At 47.0% G+C, this 17,444-nt stretch overlaps 1 protein-coding gene across 3 annotated transcripts in view; it reads right to left on the bottom strand.

Annotated features, from left to right (window-relative positions):
* LOC109871462 (sodium/potassium transporting ATPase interacting 3) overlaps positions 1-17,444 on the bottom strand; it is a 207,502-nt gene that overhangs the window by 40,198 nt on the left and 149,860 nt on the right. For all 3 annotated transcript variants that reach the window (XM_031806926.1, XM_031806928.1, XM_031806927.1), the window contains exon 5: positions 14,151-14,211. In XM_031806926.1, coding sequence (XP_031662786.1) covers positions 14,151-14,211 — 61 coding nt within the window. The remainder of the gene's footprint in view (positions 1-14,150; positions 14,212-17,444) is intronic.

The following is a 17,444-nucleotide window of genomic DNA, read 5'->3' as shown; positions in this document are numbered from 1 at the left end:
AACAGGGAAGGAGAGAGATGGATGGGGAGCCAGAAAGAAGAACAGGGAAGGAAGAGATGGATGGGGAGCCAGAAAGAAGAAAACAACAGGGAGGAGAGATGGATGGGGAGCCAGAAGGTAGATAAAACAACAGGGAAGGAGAGAGATGGATGGGGAGCCACAAAGAAGATAAAACAACAGGGAAGGAGAGAATGGATGGGGAGCCAGAAGAAGATAAAACAACAGGGAAGGAGATGGATGAGCCAGAAAGAGATAAAAACACAGGGAAGGAGATGGATGGGGAGCCATAAATAAGAACAGGGAAGAGAGATGGATGGGTAGCCAGAAAGAGATAAACAACAGGGAAGGAGAGAGATGGATGGGGAGCCAGAAAGAAGAACAGGGAAGGAGAAGATGGATGGGAGCCAGAAAGAAGAACAGGAAGGAGAGATGGATGGGGAGCCAGAAAGAATAACAACAGGGAAGGAGAGATGGATGGGGAGCCAGAAAGAAGATAAAACAACAGGGAAGGAGAGAAATGGATGGGGAGCCAAAGAAGATCAACAGGAGGAAAGATGGATGGGGAGCCAGAAAAAGATAAAAAACAGAGAAGGAGAGAGATGGATGGGGAGCCAGAAGAAGATAAAAAAACAGGGAAGGATAGATGGATGGGGAGCCAATAAAGAAAAACAGGGAAGGAGAGATGGATGGGGACCGAAAGAAGAACAGGGAAGGAGAGAGATGGATGGGGAGCCAGAGAGACGAAACAGGGAAGGAGAGAGATGGTGGGGAGCCAGAAAAAGAACAGGGAAGGAGAGAGATGGATGGGAGCCAGAAAGAAGAACAGGGAAGGAGAGATGGATGGGGAGCCACAAAGAAGATAAAACAACAGGAAGGAAAGATGGATGGGGAGCCAGAAAGAAGATAAAACAACAGGGAAGGAAGAGATGGATGGGAGCCACAAAGAAGAAAAATAACAGGGAGGATGGGGAGCCAGAAAGAAGAACGGGGAAGGAGAGAGATGGATGGGGAGCCGAAAGAAGAACAGGGAAGGAGAGATGATGGGGAGCCAGAAAGAAGATAAAAGAACAGGGAAGGAAGAGATGGATGGGGAGCCAAAGAAAAAAAGAACAGGGAAGGATAGAGATGGATGGGGAGCCACAGAAGAACAATAAAACAACAGGAAGGAGAGATGGATGGGAGCCAGAAGGTAGATAAACAACAGGGAAGGAGAGAGATGGATGGGAGCCACAAAGAAGATAAAACAACAGGGGAAGAGAGATGGATGGGGAGCCAGAAAGAACATAAAATAACAGGGAAGGATGGGGAGCCAGAAAGAAGAACGGGAAGGAAGAGATGGATGGGGAGCCAGAAAGAAGAACAGGAAGGAGAGATGGATGGGGAGCCAAAGAAGATAAAAGACAGGGAAGGAGAGAATGGATGGGGAGCCAGAAAGAAGAACAGGAAGGAAAGAGATGGATGGGGAGCCAGAAAGAAGAACAATAAAACAACAGGAAGGAGAGATGGATGGGGAGCCAAAGGTAGATAAAACAACAGGGAAGGAGAGAGATGGATGGGAGCCACAAAGAAGATAAACAACAGGGAAGGAGAGAGATGGATGGGGAGCCAAAAGTAGATAAAACAACAGGGAAGGAGAGATGGATGGGGAGCCAGAAAGAATATAAAACAACAGGAAGGAGATATGGATGGGGAGCCATAAAGAAGAACAGGGAAGGAGAGATGGATGGGGAGCCAGAAAGAAGATAAAAACTGGGAGGAGGAGAGAGATGGAGCTGGGGAGCCAGAAATAAGAACAGGGAAGGAGAGATGGATGGGGAGCCAGAAAGAAGAACAGGGAAGGAGAGATGGATGGGGAGCAGAAGAAGATAAAACACAGGGAAGGAGAGATGGATGGGGAGCCAGAAAGAAGATAAAACAACAGGGAAGGAGAGCAAATGGATGGGGAGCCAGAAAGAAGAACAGGGGAGGAAGATGGATGGGGAGCCACAAGAAGATAAAAAACAGAGAAGGAGAGAGATGGATGGGGAGCCAGAAAGAAGATAAAAAAACAGGGAAGGGGAGAGATGGATGGGGAGCCATAAAGAAGAACAGGGAAGGAGAGATGGATGGGGAGCCAGAAAGAAGATTAAAAAACAGGGAAGGAGAGAGATGGATGGGGAGCCAGAAAGAAGAACAGGGAAGGAGAGAGATGGATGGGAGCCAGAAAGAAAGAACAGGGAAGGAGAGATGGATGGGGAGCCACAAAGAAGAACAGGGAAGGAGAGAGATGGATGGGGAGCCAGAAAGAAGAACAGGGAAGGAGAGAAGAGATGGATGGGGAGCCCACAAAGAAGATAAAAACAGGGAAGGAAGATTAATGGGGAGCCAGAAAGAAGATAAAAACAACGGGAAGGAGAGAGATGGATGGGGAGCCACAAAGAAGATAAAATAACAGGGAAGGATGGGAGCCAGAAAGAAGAACGGGGAAGGAGAGAGATGGATGGGGAGCCAGAAAGAAGAACAGGGAAGGAGAGATGGATGGGGAGCCAGAAAGAGATAAAAGAACAGGGAAGGGGAGAGAGATGGATGGGGGAGCCAGAAAGAAGAACAGGGAAGGATAGAGATGGATGGGGAGCCAGTAAAGAAGAAACAATAAAACAACAGGGAAGGAGAGATGGATGGGGAGCCAGAAGGTAGATAAAACAACAGGGAAGGTAGATGAGATGGATGGGGAGCCACAAAGAAGATAAAACAACAGGGGAAGAGATGGATGGGGAGCGAGAAGTAAGATAAAACAACAGGGAAGGAGAGAGATGGATGGGGAGCCAGAAAGAAGATAAAACAACAGGGAAGGAGAGAGATGGGATGGGGAGCCAGAAAGAAGATAAAACAACAGGGAAGGAGAGAGATGGATGGGGAAGCCAGAAAGAAGATAAAACAACAGGGAAGGAGAGAGATGGATGGGAGCCAGAAGAAGAACAGGGAAGGCGAGATGGATGGGAGCCCCAGAAAGAAGAGATTAAAAACAGGAAGGAGAGAGATGGATGGGGAGCCAGAAAGAAGAAACAGGGAAAGGAGAGAGCTGGATGGGGAGCCAGAAAGAAGAACAGGGAAGGAGAGAGATGGGGGAGCCAGAAAGAAGATAAAACAAACAGGGAAGGACAGGGATGGATGGGGAGCCAGAAAGAAGATAAAACAACAGGGAAGGAGAGAGATGGTGGGGAGCCAGAAAGAAGATAAAGAACAGGGAAGGATGGGGAGCCAGAAAGAAGAATGGGGAAGGAGAGAGATGGATGGGGAGCCAGAAGAAGAACAGGGAAGGAGAGATGGATGGGGAGCCAGAAAAGAAAGACGATAAAAGAACAGGGAAGGAGAGGGATGGATGGGGAGCCAGAAAGAAGATAAAATAACAGGGAAGGAGAGGGATGGATGGGGAGCCAGAAAGAAGAACAGGGAAGGAGAGATGGATTGGGAGCCAGAAAGAAGAACAGGGAAGGAGCGAGATGGATGGGAGCCAGAGAAAGAAGATAAAACAACAGGGAAGGAGAGAGATGGATGGGGAGCCAGAAAGAAGAACAGGGAGGAGAGAGATGGATGGGGGAGCCAGAAAGAAGAACAATAAAACAACAGGGAAGGGAGAGATGGATGGGAGCCAGAAGGTAGATAAAACAACAGGGAAGGAGAGAGATGGATGGGGAGCCACAAAGAAGATAAAACAACAGGGAAGGAGAGAGATGGATGGGAGCCAGAAAGAAGATAAAACAACAGGGAAGGAGAGAGATGGATGGGGAGGCCAGAAAGAAGAACAATAAAACAACAGGGAAGGAGAGATGGATGGGGAGCCAGAAGGTAGATAAAACAACAGGGAAGGAGAGAGATGGATGGGGAGCCAGAAAGAAGATAACACAACAGGGAAGGAGAGAGATGGATGGGGAGCCAGAAGAAGCTAAAACAACAGGGAAGGAGAGATGGATGGGGAGCCGAAAGACACAGGGAAGGAGAGATGGATGGGGAGCCCTAAAGAAGATAAAACAACGGGAAGGAGAGATGGATGGGAGCCATAAAGAAGATAAAACAACAGGAAGGAGAGATGGATGGGGAGCCAGAAAGACAGATAAACAACAGGGAAGGAGAGAGATGGATGGGGAGCCAGAAAGAAGATAAAAGAACAGGGAAGGAGAGAGATGGATGGGGGGCCAGAAAAGAAGAACAGGCAGGAGAGAGATGGATGGGGATCCAGAAAGAAGATAAACAACAGGGGATGAGAGATGGATGGGGAGCAGAAAGAAGATAAAAAACACAGGGAAGGGGAGAGATGGATGGGGAGCCAGAAAGAGATTAAAAAAACAGGGAAGGAGAGAGTGGATGGGGAGCCAGAAAGAAGATTAAAAAAAAAAAACCGGGAAGGGGAGAGATGGAGGGGAGACAGAAAGAAGAACAGGGAAGGAGAGAGGATGGGGAGCCAGAAGAGATAAAAAAAACAGGGAAGGAGAGAGATGGATGGGGAGCCAGAAAGAAGAACAGGGAAGGAGAGAGATGGATGGGGAGCCAGAAAGAAGAACAGGGAAGGAGAGAGGATGGGGAGCCACAAAGAAGAACAGGGAAGGAGAGATAGATGGGGAGCCAGAAAGAAGATAAAACAACAGGGAAGGAGAGGGATGGATGGGGAGCCAGAAAGAAGATAAAACAACAGGGACGGAGAGAGATGGATGGGGAGCCAGAAAGAAGATAAATAACAGGGAAGGATGGGGAGCAAGAAAGAAGAACGGGGAAGGAGAGAGAGATGGATGGGGAGCCAGAAAGAAGATAAAAGAACAGGGAAGGAGAGAGATGGATGGGAGCCAGAAAGAAGAACAGGGAAGGAAAGAGATGGATGGGGAGCCAGAAAGAAGAACAATAAAACAACAGGGAAGGAGAGATGGATGGGGAGCCAGAAGGTAGATAAACAACAGGGAAGGAGAGAGATGGATGGGGAGCCAGAAGAAGATTAAAACAACAGGGAAGGAGAGAGATGGATGGGGAGCCAGAAAGAAGATAAAACAACAGGAACGGAGAGATGGATGGGGAGCCAGAAGAAGAGAAAACAACAGGGAAGGAGAGATGGATGGGGAGCCATAAAGAAGAACAGGGAAGGAGAGATGGATGGGGAGCCAGAAAGAAGATAAAAAAACAGGGAAGGAGAGAGATGGATGGGGAGCCAGAAAGAAGACAGGGAAGGAGAGATGGATGGGGAGCCAGAAAGAAGATAAAACAACAGGGAAGGAGAGATGGATGGGGAGCCAGAAAGAAGATTAAAACAACAGGGAAGGAGAGAAATGGATGGGGAGCCAGAAAGAAGATTAAAAAACAGGGAAGGAGAGAGATGGATGGGGAGCCAGAAAGAAGATAAAAAAACCGGGAAGGGGAGAGATGGATGGGGAGACAGAAAGAAGAACAGGGAAGGAGAGATGGATGGGGAGCCAGAAAGAAGATAAAAAAACAGGGAAGGAGAGAGATGGATGGGGAGCCAGAAAGAAGAACAGGGAAGGAGAGAGATGGATGGGGAGCCAGAAAGAAGAACAGGGAAGGAGAGATGGATGGGGAGCCACAAAGAAGAACAGGGAAGGAGAGATAGATGGGGAGCCAGAAAGAAGATAAACAACAGGGAAGGAGAGGGATGGATGGGGAGCCAGAAAGAAGATAAAACAACAGGGAAGGAGAGAGATGGATGGGGAGCCAGAAAGAAGATAAAATAACAGGGAAGGATGGGGAGCCAGAAAGAAGAACGGGGAAGGAGAGAGATGGATGGGGAGCCAGAAAGAAGATAAAAGAACAGGGAAGGAGAGAGATGGATGGGGAGCCAGAAAGAAGAACAGGGAAGGAAAGAGATGGATGGGGAGCCAGAAAGAAGAACAATAAAACAACAGGGAAGGAGAGATGGATGGGGAGCCAGAAGGTAGATAAAACAACAGGGAAGGAGAGAGATGGATGGGGAGCCAGAAAGAAGATAAAACAACAGGGAAGGAGAGAGATGGATGGGGAGCCAGAAAGAAGATAAAACAACAGGGAAGGAGAGATGGATGGGGAGCCAGAAAGAAGATAAAACAACAGGGAAGGAGAGATGGATGGGGAGCCATAAAGAGAACAGGGAAGGAGAGATGGATGGGGAGCCAGAAAGAAGATAAAAAAACAGGGAAGGAGAGAGATGGATGGGGAGCCAGAAAGAAGAACAGGGAAGGAGAGATGGATGGGGAGCCAGAAAGAAGATAAAACAACAGGGAAGGAGAGATGGATGGGGAGCCAGAAAGAAGATAAAACAACAGGGAAGGAGAGAAATGGATGGGGAGCCAGAAAGAAGAACAGGGGAGGAAAGATGGATGGGGAGCCACAAAGAAGATAAAAAAAACAGGGAAGGGGAGAGATGGATGGGGAGACAGAAAGAAGAACAGGGAAGGAGAGATGGATGGGGAGCCAGAAAGAAGATAAAAAAACAGGGAAGGAGAGAGATGGATGGGGAGCCAGAAAGAAGAACAGGGAAGGAGAGAGATGAATGGGGAGCCAGAAAGAAGAACAGGGAAGGAGAGATGGATGGGGAGCCACAAAGACGATAAAACAACAGGGAAGGAAAGATGAATGGGGAGCCAGAAAGAAGATAAAACAACAGGGAAGGAGAGAGATGGATGGGGAGCCAGAAAGAAGATAAAATAACAGGGAAGGATGGGGAGCCAGAAAGAAGAACGGGGAAGGAGAGATGGATGGGGAGCCAGAAAGAAGATAAAAGAACAGGGAAGGAGAGAGATGGATGGGGAGCCAGAAAGAAGAACAGGGAAGGAAAGAGATGGATGGGGAGCCAGAAAGAAGAACAATAAAACAACAGAGAAGGAGAGATGGATGGGGAGCCAGAAGGTAGATAAAACAACAGGGAAGGAGAGAGATGGATGGGGAGCCACAAAGAAGATAAAACAACAGGGAAGGAGAGAGATGGATGGGGAGCCAGAAAGAAGATAAAACAACAGGGAAGGAGAGAGATGGATGGGGAGCCAGAAAGAAGATAAAACAACAGGGAAGGAGAGAGATGGATGGGGAGCCAGAAAGAAGATAAAACAACAGGGAAGGAGAGTTGGATGGGGAGCCATAAAGAAGAACAGGGAAGGAGAGATGGATGGGGAGCCAGAAAGAAGATACAACAACAGGGAAGGAGAGATGGATGGGGAGCCAGAAAGAAGATAAAAAAACAGGGAAAGAGGGAGATGGATGGGGAGCCAGAAAGAAGAACAGGGAAGGAGAGATGGATGGGGAGCCAGAAAGAAGAACAGGGAAGGAGAGATGGATGGGGAGCCAGAAAGAAGTTAAACAACAGGGAAGGAGAGATGGATGGGGAGCCAGAAAGAAGATAAAACAACAGGGAAGGAGAGAAATGGATGGGGAGCCAGAAAGAAGAACAGGGGAGGAAAGATGGATGGGGAGCCACAAAGAAGATAAAACAACAGGGAAGGAAAGATGGATGGGGAGCCAGAAAGAAGAACAGGGAAGGAGAGATGGATGGGGAGCCACAAAGAAGATAAAACAACAGGGAAGGAGAGATGGATGGGGAGCCAGAAATAAGATAAAACAACAGGGAAGGAGAGAGATGGATGGGGAGCCAGAAAGAAGAACAGGGAAGGAGAGATGGATAGGGAGCCAGAAAGAAGATAAAACAACAGGGAAGGAGAGATGGATGGGGAGCCAGAAAGAAGAACAGGGAAGGAGAGATGGATGGGGAGCCAGAAAGAAGATAAAACAACAGGGAAGGAGAGAGATGGATGGGGAGCCAGAAAGAAGAACAGGGAAGGAGAGATGGATGGGGAGCCACAAAGAAGATAAAACAACAGGGAAGGAGAGAGATGGATGGGGAGCCAGAAAAAAGAACAGGGAAGGAGAGCTGGATGGGGAGCCAGAAAGAAGATAAAACAACAGGGAAGGAGAGAGATGGATGGGGAGCCAGAAAGAAGATAAAACAACAGGGAAGGAGAGATGGATAGGGAGCCACAAAGAAGCTAAAACAACAGGGAAGGAGAGATGGATGGGGAGCCAGAAAGAAGATAAAACAACAGGGAAGGAGAGAGATGGATGGGGAGCCAGAAAGAAGAACAGGGAAGGAGAGATGGATGGGGAGCCACAAAGAAGATAAAACAACAGGGAAGGAGAGAGATGGATGGGGAGCCAGAAAGAAGATAAAACAACAGGGAAGGACAGAGATGGATGGGGAGCCAGAAATAAGAACAGGGAAGGAGAGATGGATGGGGAGCCAGAAAGAAGATAAAACTACAGGGAAGGAGAGATGGATGGGGAGCCAGAAAGAAGATAAAACTACAGGGAAGGAGAGAGATGGATGGGGAGCCAGAAAGAAGATAAAACAACAGGGAAGCAGAGATGGATGGGGAGCCAGAAAGAAGATAAAACAACAGGGAAGGAGAGAGATGGATGGGGAGCCAGAAAGAAGATAAATAACAGGGAAGGAGAGAGATGGATGGGGAACCAGAAAGAAGATAAAACAACAGGGAAGGAGAGAGATGGATGGGGAGCCAGAAAGAAGAACAGGGAAGGAGAGAGATGGATGGGGAGCCAGAAATAAGATAAAACAACAGGGAAGGGGAGAGATGGATGGGGAGCCAGAAAGAAGATAAAACAACAGGGAAGGAGAGATGGATGGGGAGCCAGAAAGAAGAACAGGGAAGGAGCTAGATGGATGGGGAGCCAGAAAGAAGATAAAACAACAGGGAAGGAGAGAGATGGATGGGGAGCCAGAAAGAAGATAAAACAACAGGGAAGCAGAGATGGATGGGGAGCCAGAAAGAAGATAAACAACAGGGAAGGAGAGATGGATGGGGAGCCAGAAAGAAGAACAGGGAAGGAGCGAGATGGATGGGGAGCCAGAAAGAAGATAAACCAACAGGGAAGGAGAGATGGATGGGGAGCCAGAAAGAAGATAAAACAACAGGGAAGGAGAGATGGATGGGGAGCCAGAAAGAAGATAAAACAACAGGGAAGGAGAGATGGATGGGGAGCCAGAAAGAAGAACAGGGAAGGAGAGATGGATGGGGAGCCAGAATTAAGAACAATAAAACAACAGGGAAGGAGAGAGATGGATGGGGAGCCAGAAAGAAGAATAGGGAAGGAGAGATGGATGGGGAGCCAGAAAGAAGAACAGGGAAGGAGAGATGGATGGGGAGCCAGAAAGAAGAACAATAAAACAACAGGGAAGGAGAGAGATGGATGGGGAGCCAGAAAGAAGATAAAACAACAGGGAAGGAGAGATGGATGGGGAGCCAGAAAGAAGATAAAACAACAGGGAAGGAGAGATGGATGGGGAGCCAGAAAGAAGAACAGGGAAGGAGAGATGGATGGGGAGCCAGAATTAAGAACAATAAAACAACAGGGAAGGAGAGAGATGGATGGGGAGCCAGAAAGAAGAATAGGGAAGGAGAGATGGATGGGGAGCCAGAAAGAAGAACAGGGAAGGAGAGATGGATGGGGAGCCAGAAAGAAGAACAATAAAACAACAGGGAAAAAACAACTTCCTCTTTCTCTCTTACTTGCATTCCTTCTTGTCTTTCTGTCACTCCCTTCCTCCTTCCCACCCTCCTTGTTCAGGCAGATCTCGTTGTGATGGTGATGAGTATGGGCTTTACTGAGACAGTGACTAAGCACAGTGGGGCGGTGGCCCATGCTAGAACCATGGGTGTGTTCGTATTTTCAATCTGTTGTGCCAGAGTGCACTCTGGGCATTCGTAAATTCAGAGCGTTGTCAAATTGCTTGTTGGTAAATTCAGAGCGTTACGCTCTGGGAGCGTTCAGAGGGCACACTGTACACTCTGGCCGAGGAGTAGGGTTGATCCCAGATGTCTGACCTCACAAGGGCAGTCAAGCACCCAAGCTAACTGGCTAATGTTGGCTAGCTTGCTAGCTACTTCCAGACACAATGAGAGAACACCTCATACTGATAATTTTAACCCCGCTAGTAGAGCAGGTTAGGCTGTTTTTATGTTATCTAGAGCGTTGGTGACAAACTGTGCTGCTGGCAACAACAGTCATATTCAGCAGGTGGGGCGTGTTCCTAAATTCATCAGTTGTTCTGTGCTCTGGCACACTCAGATGAGAGTGCTCTGAAATCAGAGTAGATAGCCAGAGAGAACTTACGAACGCACCCTACGTCTCTACCGATCAGAGTTACACATACCCATTCATTCATTCACCTCTCCTTCCTTCCTTTCTCTCTTTCCCTCGGATGCCCATCGGCTCCTACTCTACCACCCCAGGCCCATCCTTCTTCTCTCCTCCCTCTGTTGCCCTCCAGGGGATTTACTGAAACAGTGAGTCAGTACTCTACAGTTAGCCGTCACGCTAACACTAGGATAACTCTCTGACCTACTTTCCAAAGAGGCTTTTCCCCTCCACTCGCTCTGCCTGGATGTCTGCTTTATACTGATAACTGGACGCGCACACATGTATGTGTGCAGTTACACGCGCACACACACACATACACACTCCAGCTTATGTTAATAGGAACATAAAGCCTGAGAGACATGAAGCTGATCCTTGAGAGGACGGTGATGATCACTGTCCTGTTATTCCTGGTTTTCCTTAGCCGGAGTGAGAGAGAGAGAGTGAGAGAGAGAGAGAGAGAGAGAGAGAGTGTGTGTGTGTTTTATCCCAATCGTCTTAAAGCAAGCATGAGTATTCTACTCTAAATCGCTCCGCTGAGACTTTGTTTGTTGTGAGGCTTTTTGCGTGAAAGGAATGTATGTCTCATCTAAATGACATATTCAGGAGCTTAGTCTTTGTGTTTGAACTCTCTCTTTTTAGAGCAGGCTTATTTCCCCCCTTTCTCTACCTCCCTTCCTAACACATCTCTTCAGGTACATCTATTTCTGCTTTCTCCTGTCCACCTCACTCTTCCATTCATCTTCCCTCCTTTCTCTACCTCCCTTCCTAACACATCTCTTCAGGTACATCTCTCTATTTCTGCTTTCTCCTGTCCACCTCACTCTTCCATTCATCTTCCCTCCTTTCTCTACCTCCCTTCCTAACACATCTCTTCAGGTACATCTATTTCTGCTTTCTCCTGTCCACCTCACTCTTCCATTCATCTTCCCTCCTTTCTCTACCTCCCTTCCTAACACATCTCTTCAGGTACATCTATTTCTGCTTTCTTCTGTCCACCTCACTCTTCCATTCATCTTCCCTCCTTTCCTCAGGTGATGGGGGTATTCCGGACGATATCGAACAGAGTCTGGCATAATAAGGCAGCAAGGAATGGCCAGACACCTCCTAACTTATACACCTTCATGAACGACATACAGAGAGGGAGAGTTCCTTTTACATTTACACAATCATTCCCTGTACTTGCTTCCAGAATGAGAGGGGGAAAGATGCAAGATGGAACAGTTTAATATGGCACTTCATATGTGTGTGTGTGTGTGTGTGTGTGTGTGTGTGTGTGTGTGTGTGTGTGTGTGTGTGTGTGTGTGTGTGTGTGTGTGTGTGTGTGTGTGTGTGTGTGTGTGTGTGTAGCATTGAAAATAAAAGAAGTCACGTACATATGCACAGGGCTGATTACAAAAAACAAGGATGGGCATGGAAGCTGTGCTTCAAGACAGCGGTCCTTTTACACGACCAGCCAGCCAGGATCAGACTAGAACTACTGAATAATTCAAACTATGAAAGAAGCTGAATCAACCACTTCTCTTGAACTTTTCTTCCCTCCTTCTTTATTTAGCCATGTTGTTCTTCAATCTATTTGTACAAAGATAGATGCATGTGGTTCCCGAGTGGTGCAGAGGTCTAAGGCACTACATCTCAGTGCTAGAGGCGTCACTACAGACACCCTGGTTCAGAAATGTAGCACTCACACACAGACACTTTCTCTCTCTGTCATTGTGTGCTTTTCAAAGTGAACGCCTTTACACAAACAGTATCTGTCCACACGGCGGACGGATGGGCCACCGAGGTCGGACGAAACAAAGGCAAAATGGAAACGGCAGTGAGGGAAAAGTCAATGACTCATTTTGAAGTTGACTCCCCCTCACCCTCTGGGGATGACTTCGGAGTGATTGATTACGAGATGGTCAGAGCTGATGAGAGTTGATGGGCAACACTAAATATTCACAGCAACTGAATCTCCAACAAAGAAGTGGTTGTAGTTCCACACCAACCAAACACACACAATTTCCTCTCACTCACTAAACTTGTGTGTACAGCCGTTGTAGATGTGCATTACACTAACCATTGTCACCACACTCAAATGTTTCCTGCGACCCGATTAGTTAACCGTCAATGTGACCTTTGACCTCAAGGTTATGAGGTCACTGCTGCCATGAGCTGTTCTTCAAATGTGTGCCCCTCTCTCTAGTCTAAAAAAAAAAAGATTACCCACTGGGCACACACTGGTTGAATCAACGTTGTTTCCGCGTAATTTCAATAAAAGGACGCTGACCCAACGTGGAATAGACATTGAATAGACTGACATCTGTTTCTGGTGGGTAGGGTCTGGTTTCAACGATGGACTCTTTTGCCATAGAGGAACTACATCACTGCCTATGTCGAGAAGGGGGAACTTTTCCGGGGACTCTTCAAAGTCAGACATGCCAGAACGTTGCGGTTCAAAACCAAAGTTGGCAGGCAAAACCTTTGCAGGGGTTTTAGTTAAGGCAGTTGATGCACACTAGCCACTTGCGAAATGCACTCATTAAAAATAACCTCTGTGATCTCCGTCTTGCTAGCTTCTATTTTGTGTTTTATTCAAGTGGATAAAGTAGTGTCGTAGGCAGTGATGTAGTTCCTCTGTGCCAAAAGAGACCATAATTGAAACCATCTCATAATCAATCACCCGACCCCGAGTTGCCTAGGGTCAAGTTTTCAAGACTACTCTCTCTTACCCCTTCTCGCTCCCTCTCTCTAATCCACTCTTTTGTCTTTCCTCTCTTTCTCCACACTTTTCACCAGTTTATTTTCTCTCGATCTCTCCCTTCAACCCCCCCTGTACTAGACAACCATATAGGTACTTCTAAAAAAGATGGACCTGTTGCAGTGGTGGGTGGGAGAAAAGACAAACATACTCTCCTTTTCACACTACCACCTCCGACCACCACCATGAGAACTAACAGCTGGGGAGGCGGATGACAGACACGGAGAGAGAGAATGAAAAAGAGAGATGGAAAGTGGGATTAGCCAGGTGTTTGATAATAAAGGTAAAGTGGGGACACTGTAGGGAAAGACAATTGGGTCACGGGTGTGGAATGGGTGTGGAATGGGTGTGAGGGAGAGAATGAAGAGAATGGAATGGAATGGTTGGGTGTGGAATGGGTGTGAGGGAGAGAATGAAGAGGATGGAATGGTTGGGTGTGGAATGGGTGTGAGGGAGAGAATGAAGAGAATGGAATGGTTGGGTGTGGAGTGGGTGTGAGGGAGAGAATGAAGAGGATGGAATGGTTGGGTGGGTGTGGAATGGGTGTGAGGGAGAGAATGAAGAGGATGGAATGGTTGGGTGGGTGTGGAATGGGTGTGAGGGAGAGAATGAAGAGGATGGAATGGTTGGGTGGGTGTGGAGTGGGTGTGAGGGAGAGAATGAAGAGGATGGAATGGTTGGGTGGGTGTGGAATAGGTGCTTCTCCACCTGCATTGCTTGCTGTTTGGGGTTTTAGGCTGGGTTTCTGTACAGCACTTTGAGATATCAGCTGATGTACGAAGGGCTATATAAATAAATTTGATTTGATTTGATTTGTGTGAGGGAGAGAATGAAGAGGATGGAATGGTTGAGTGGGTGTGGAATGGTTGTGAGGGAGAGAATGAAGAGGATGGAATGGTTGGGTGGGTGTGGAATGGGTGTGAGGGAGAGAGAGAGAAGAGAATGGAATGATTGGATGGGTGTGGAATGGTGGGAGGGAGAGAGAGAATGAAAAGAATGGAATGTGTTGGATGGGTGTGGAATGGGAAGGGGACACACAGAGTGAAGGAGACCAGCCGGTAGGGTGAGGGAAGGTGGAGAGGGGGAGTAAGGAAGGAGACAACCAGGTGGAGGAGGGATTGAGGGAGGTTTTAATGAGCCCCTCTCCTCTTCTCTTTTCTCCTCTTCCTCCTTTCCTGTCCTGCTATGTGGTTAGGTTGTGGTTCATTTAGTGTGTGTGTGTGTCAAGTTAAATTATTGTACTCACAGCTGTCTTCCTCCTCAGTGATGGCGCTAATGACGTAGCAGGCGTACACGAAGCCCAGGAGCTGAGAAAACACACACAGTGAGTTAGAACACACAGAGGAGTGTGTGGGTGCGTGTGCGAACATATGAAGTACAACTATAGGATAGAGAGGAAAGAGCAAACATACAGTACCCTAGGGGATAAACACCGGCATTCAGAAATAGCGACTGTTGACGTGAGTGTATGTACAGGGAGTAGCTGGTTGGGGGATGGCACAACAGGTTGCAATCAAAATCACTGATGCGTACATAAATCAGCGTGTGCAGTATGAGCCTATGAGCTCATCTATATTCCTCTCTATCAAAATAATGCAATAAAACAAACACATGAAGACACCCTGCACTTAAAAGCTGGTATAACCATTAGATAACCAAACCAAGAACACTATTCTGGGCTCAGCAGCCTATCGTCCTGAAACTAAGCAAAGTGACAATAGGCTGTACTGTTGGCAGATGGCTGTCATCTATTCTGAGACACACACACTGGGGCTAAGAAAGAAAGACAGACAGACACTCTCTACCTCCAATGACTTGGCACACTGCCATGCCAATTAAACCAGCATCGGGCACAATGCCCTCAAAACACACACTGGGCAACCGGAGTGTGTGTGTGTGTGTGTGTGTGTGTGTGTGTGTGTGTGTGTGTGTGTGTGTGTGTGTGTGTGTGTGTGTGTGTGTGTGTGTGTGTGTATTTGAGTGAGCCTAGTGATGGTACAGGCTATACAGTATATGAGTGTCTGTCTGTGTCTGTGTTCTCGAAGGGTAGTCCTATAATCACACCTCAGACAACATTAGCAGCCTAAATTAGTTTTAAGAGAGGAAATTGAGTCCATCCTACCTTCTCTCTGTCAGCTAATTACCTCTGACAGGCAGGCCAGCCACTACTACAGTAGTAGAGAATGAACATAGACGTAAAGCCTGGACCACACACAAGATGGTGTTAGCAGCTGGGGGCCAGTGTTTGATATGCATGAATTGCCTTGATTAAAGTGTCTGGAGGGATCAGCCAACAACACAGTCAGCAAATGCAGACGGTCAGGGTGGGGGGATAGCGCACCTAGGGTGGTTGATAGGGAGGTTGTATGTGGGTGTTAAACTCAACTGTTGACCTGAATCTCTAGCCTTTCAGTCATTACATCAGTCCAACAGCTTGTTAACATTAAGTCAACTGGTCCCATGTGGCCCAGTTGGTTAAGCTTGGCGCTTGCAACCCCAAGGTTGTGGGGCACCAGGATGAAGTCAAAAGTATGCAGTAACTACTGTAAGTCCCTCTAGACAAGAGTGTCTTCTAAATGACAAAATAATGTACACAGACACCGCTATTTGTTTCTCTCTCCCCTGAGCTTTTTCTTCGTCCTCCCCTCGTCTCTCTCGGCCATCTGTGGGGGTCTCTCCGTTCTAATAACACTAATGGAAAGTGACTCTGACATCTCCCCTCGTCTCTCTCGGCCGTCTGTGGGGATCTCTCCATTCTAATAGCACTAATAGAAAGTGACTCCTCTGACATCTCCCCTCGTCTCTCTCGGCCGTCTGTGGGGGTCTCTCCGTTCTATTAGCACTAATGGAAAGTGACTCTGACATCTCCCCTCGTCTCTCTCGGCCGTCTGTGGGGGTCTCTCCATTCTATTAGCACTAATGGAAAGTGACTCCTCTGACATCTCCCCTCGTCTGTCTCGGCCATCTGTGGGGTCTCTCCGTTCTATTAGCACTAATGGAAAGTGACTCTGACATCTACCCTCGTCTCTCTCGGCTGTCTGTGGGGTTCTCTCCATTCTAATAGCACTAATGGTTCAATTTGCTGTTCATCTATTATCTTTAGCAAACAGTGGAGGCTGCTGAGGGGAGGACAGCTCATAATAATGTCTGGTACCGAGCCAATGGAAACCATGTGTTTGATGTATTTGATGACATTCCACCCATTCCACCAACCTCCTGTGATAGCAAAGCTTATCAGAGGAAACAGGCTTTGGGAGAAAACATGATATTCCACATTTCACGCTATTCATCCTCTCAGGATAACATCAGCCCACACACAAGCAGACACAATCACAATAATACATGTGCATGTGCATGTACACACAAACACATTTACACATACACACACACACTAATGCCATTGAGAAGCAGTGTATATTTGAAGGACACACAGCTGCTCAGCTAGGGGAGACAGACATTTGCATGCGTTAATGAAGGGCACTGTCAAAGCTGCAAATATTAGCCCAGGTAGAGAGAGACAACCAGATTCCACACACACACACACACACACACACACACACACACACACACACACACACACACACACACACACACACACACACACACACACACACACACACACACACAGAGGAAATGAGGACATGTTGGGGAATTGAGGCCTTCATCAGGGTGCTCAGTCCCAGTAACACGTATTGTGTTTCTTTCAATAATGTTTTTTCAGTCAGTCCTTTGCATGTGTGTGTGTGAGATAGTAGGGGGATTTCCATTGATTGGCTGGCTAATTAACACACTATTGATCTGGCTCACTGTCCTTGGAGAAAAGCACAATGCAGCCATTTTTTATATCAATTTCAAATCAATTCTGGGTAACAATTAAGTACCTTACTGTAATAGTTTTCCAATAAAATGGTTGAATATAAAAAATATATAGTTTTTTAGCAAAAAACTTTTTCTCAAGATAGAATTGAGTTAGGACTGTCTGGAAATGGTCTTAATGGGGAGGTGATAACTGAAATCTAGCTGTTATTGGCAGAGAGTTTTGGAACTCTCTTTGTTATTCGTCTATTAGCTACTTTACCGCCAGGTGATGTCACCAGGCAATCCTAAACTCCACCCACCTCCACCTGCTGATTAAAAAGGCTTGTGTAGATTGTCTTTTCAACCAGCAACTTTCAGGAAATAACAAAAACAACAAAAATTCACTTTTACAGTGATCGTTTCATCAGCGGCTGTACAATATGATACAAAACACAGGAAAAACTGAACGTTAACTGCACTGGGCCTTTAAGTGTTCTTTAATGAAGGGAATGAATGTAGATCTGTCTATCACAATTGAGAGAGAGAGAGATAATTAGAAAGACGAGTTCTACTGTTCAGGTGAGGAACACTGGATTCAGACCCTGAAGAGTAACAATGCTCATAATGGTAGCTAAAAGGGGAACAAACAAGAATGTATTCTAAATACATAGTTCATCTTCACAGATTTCCGGCCCCATTGGGCATACACTTGCAAAAATAGACTGGGCAGCAGAATTTTTTT

Source organism: Oncorhynchus kisutch, linkage group LG27 (assembly GCF_002021735.2).
Source record: "Oncorhynchus kisutch isolate 150728-3 linkage group LG27, Okis_V2, whole genome shotgun sequence".
NCBI lineage: Eukaryota > Metazoa > Chordata > Actinopteri > Salmoniformes > Salmonidae > Oncorhynchus > Oncorhynchus kisutch.
The sequence above is the reverse complement of the archived record's forward strand: the minus strand, read 5'-3'. Positions and strand labels throughout refer to the sequence as shown.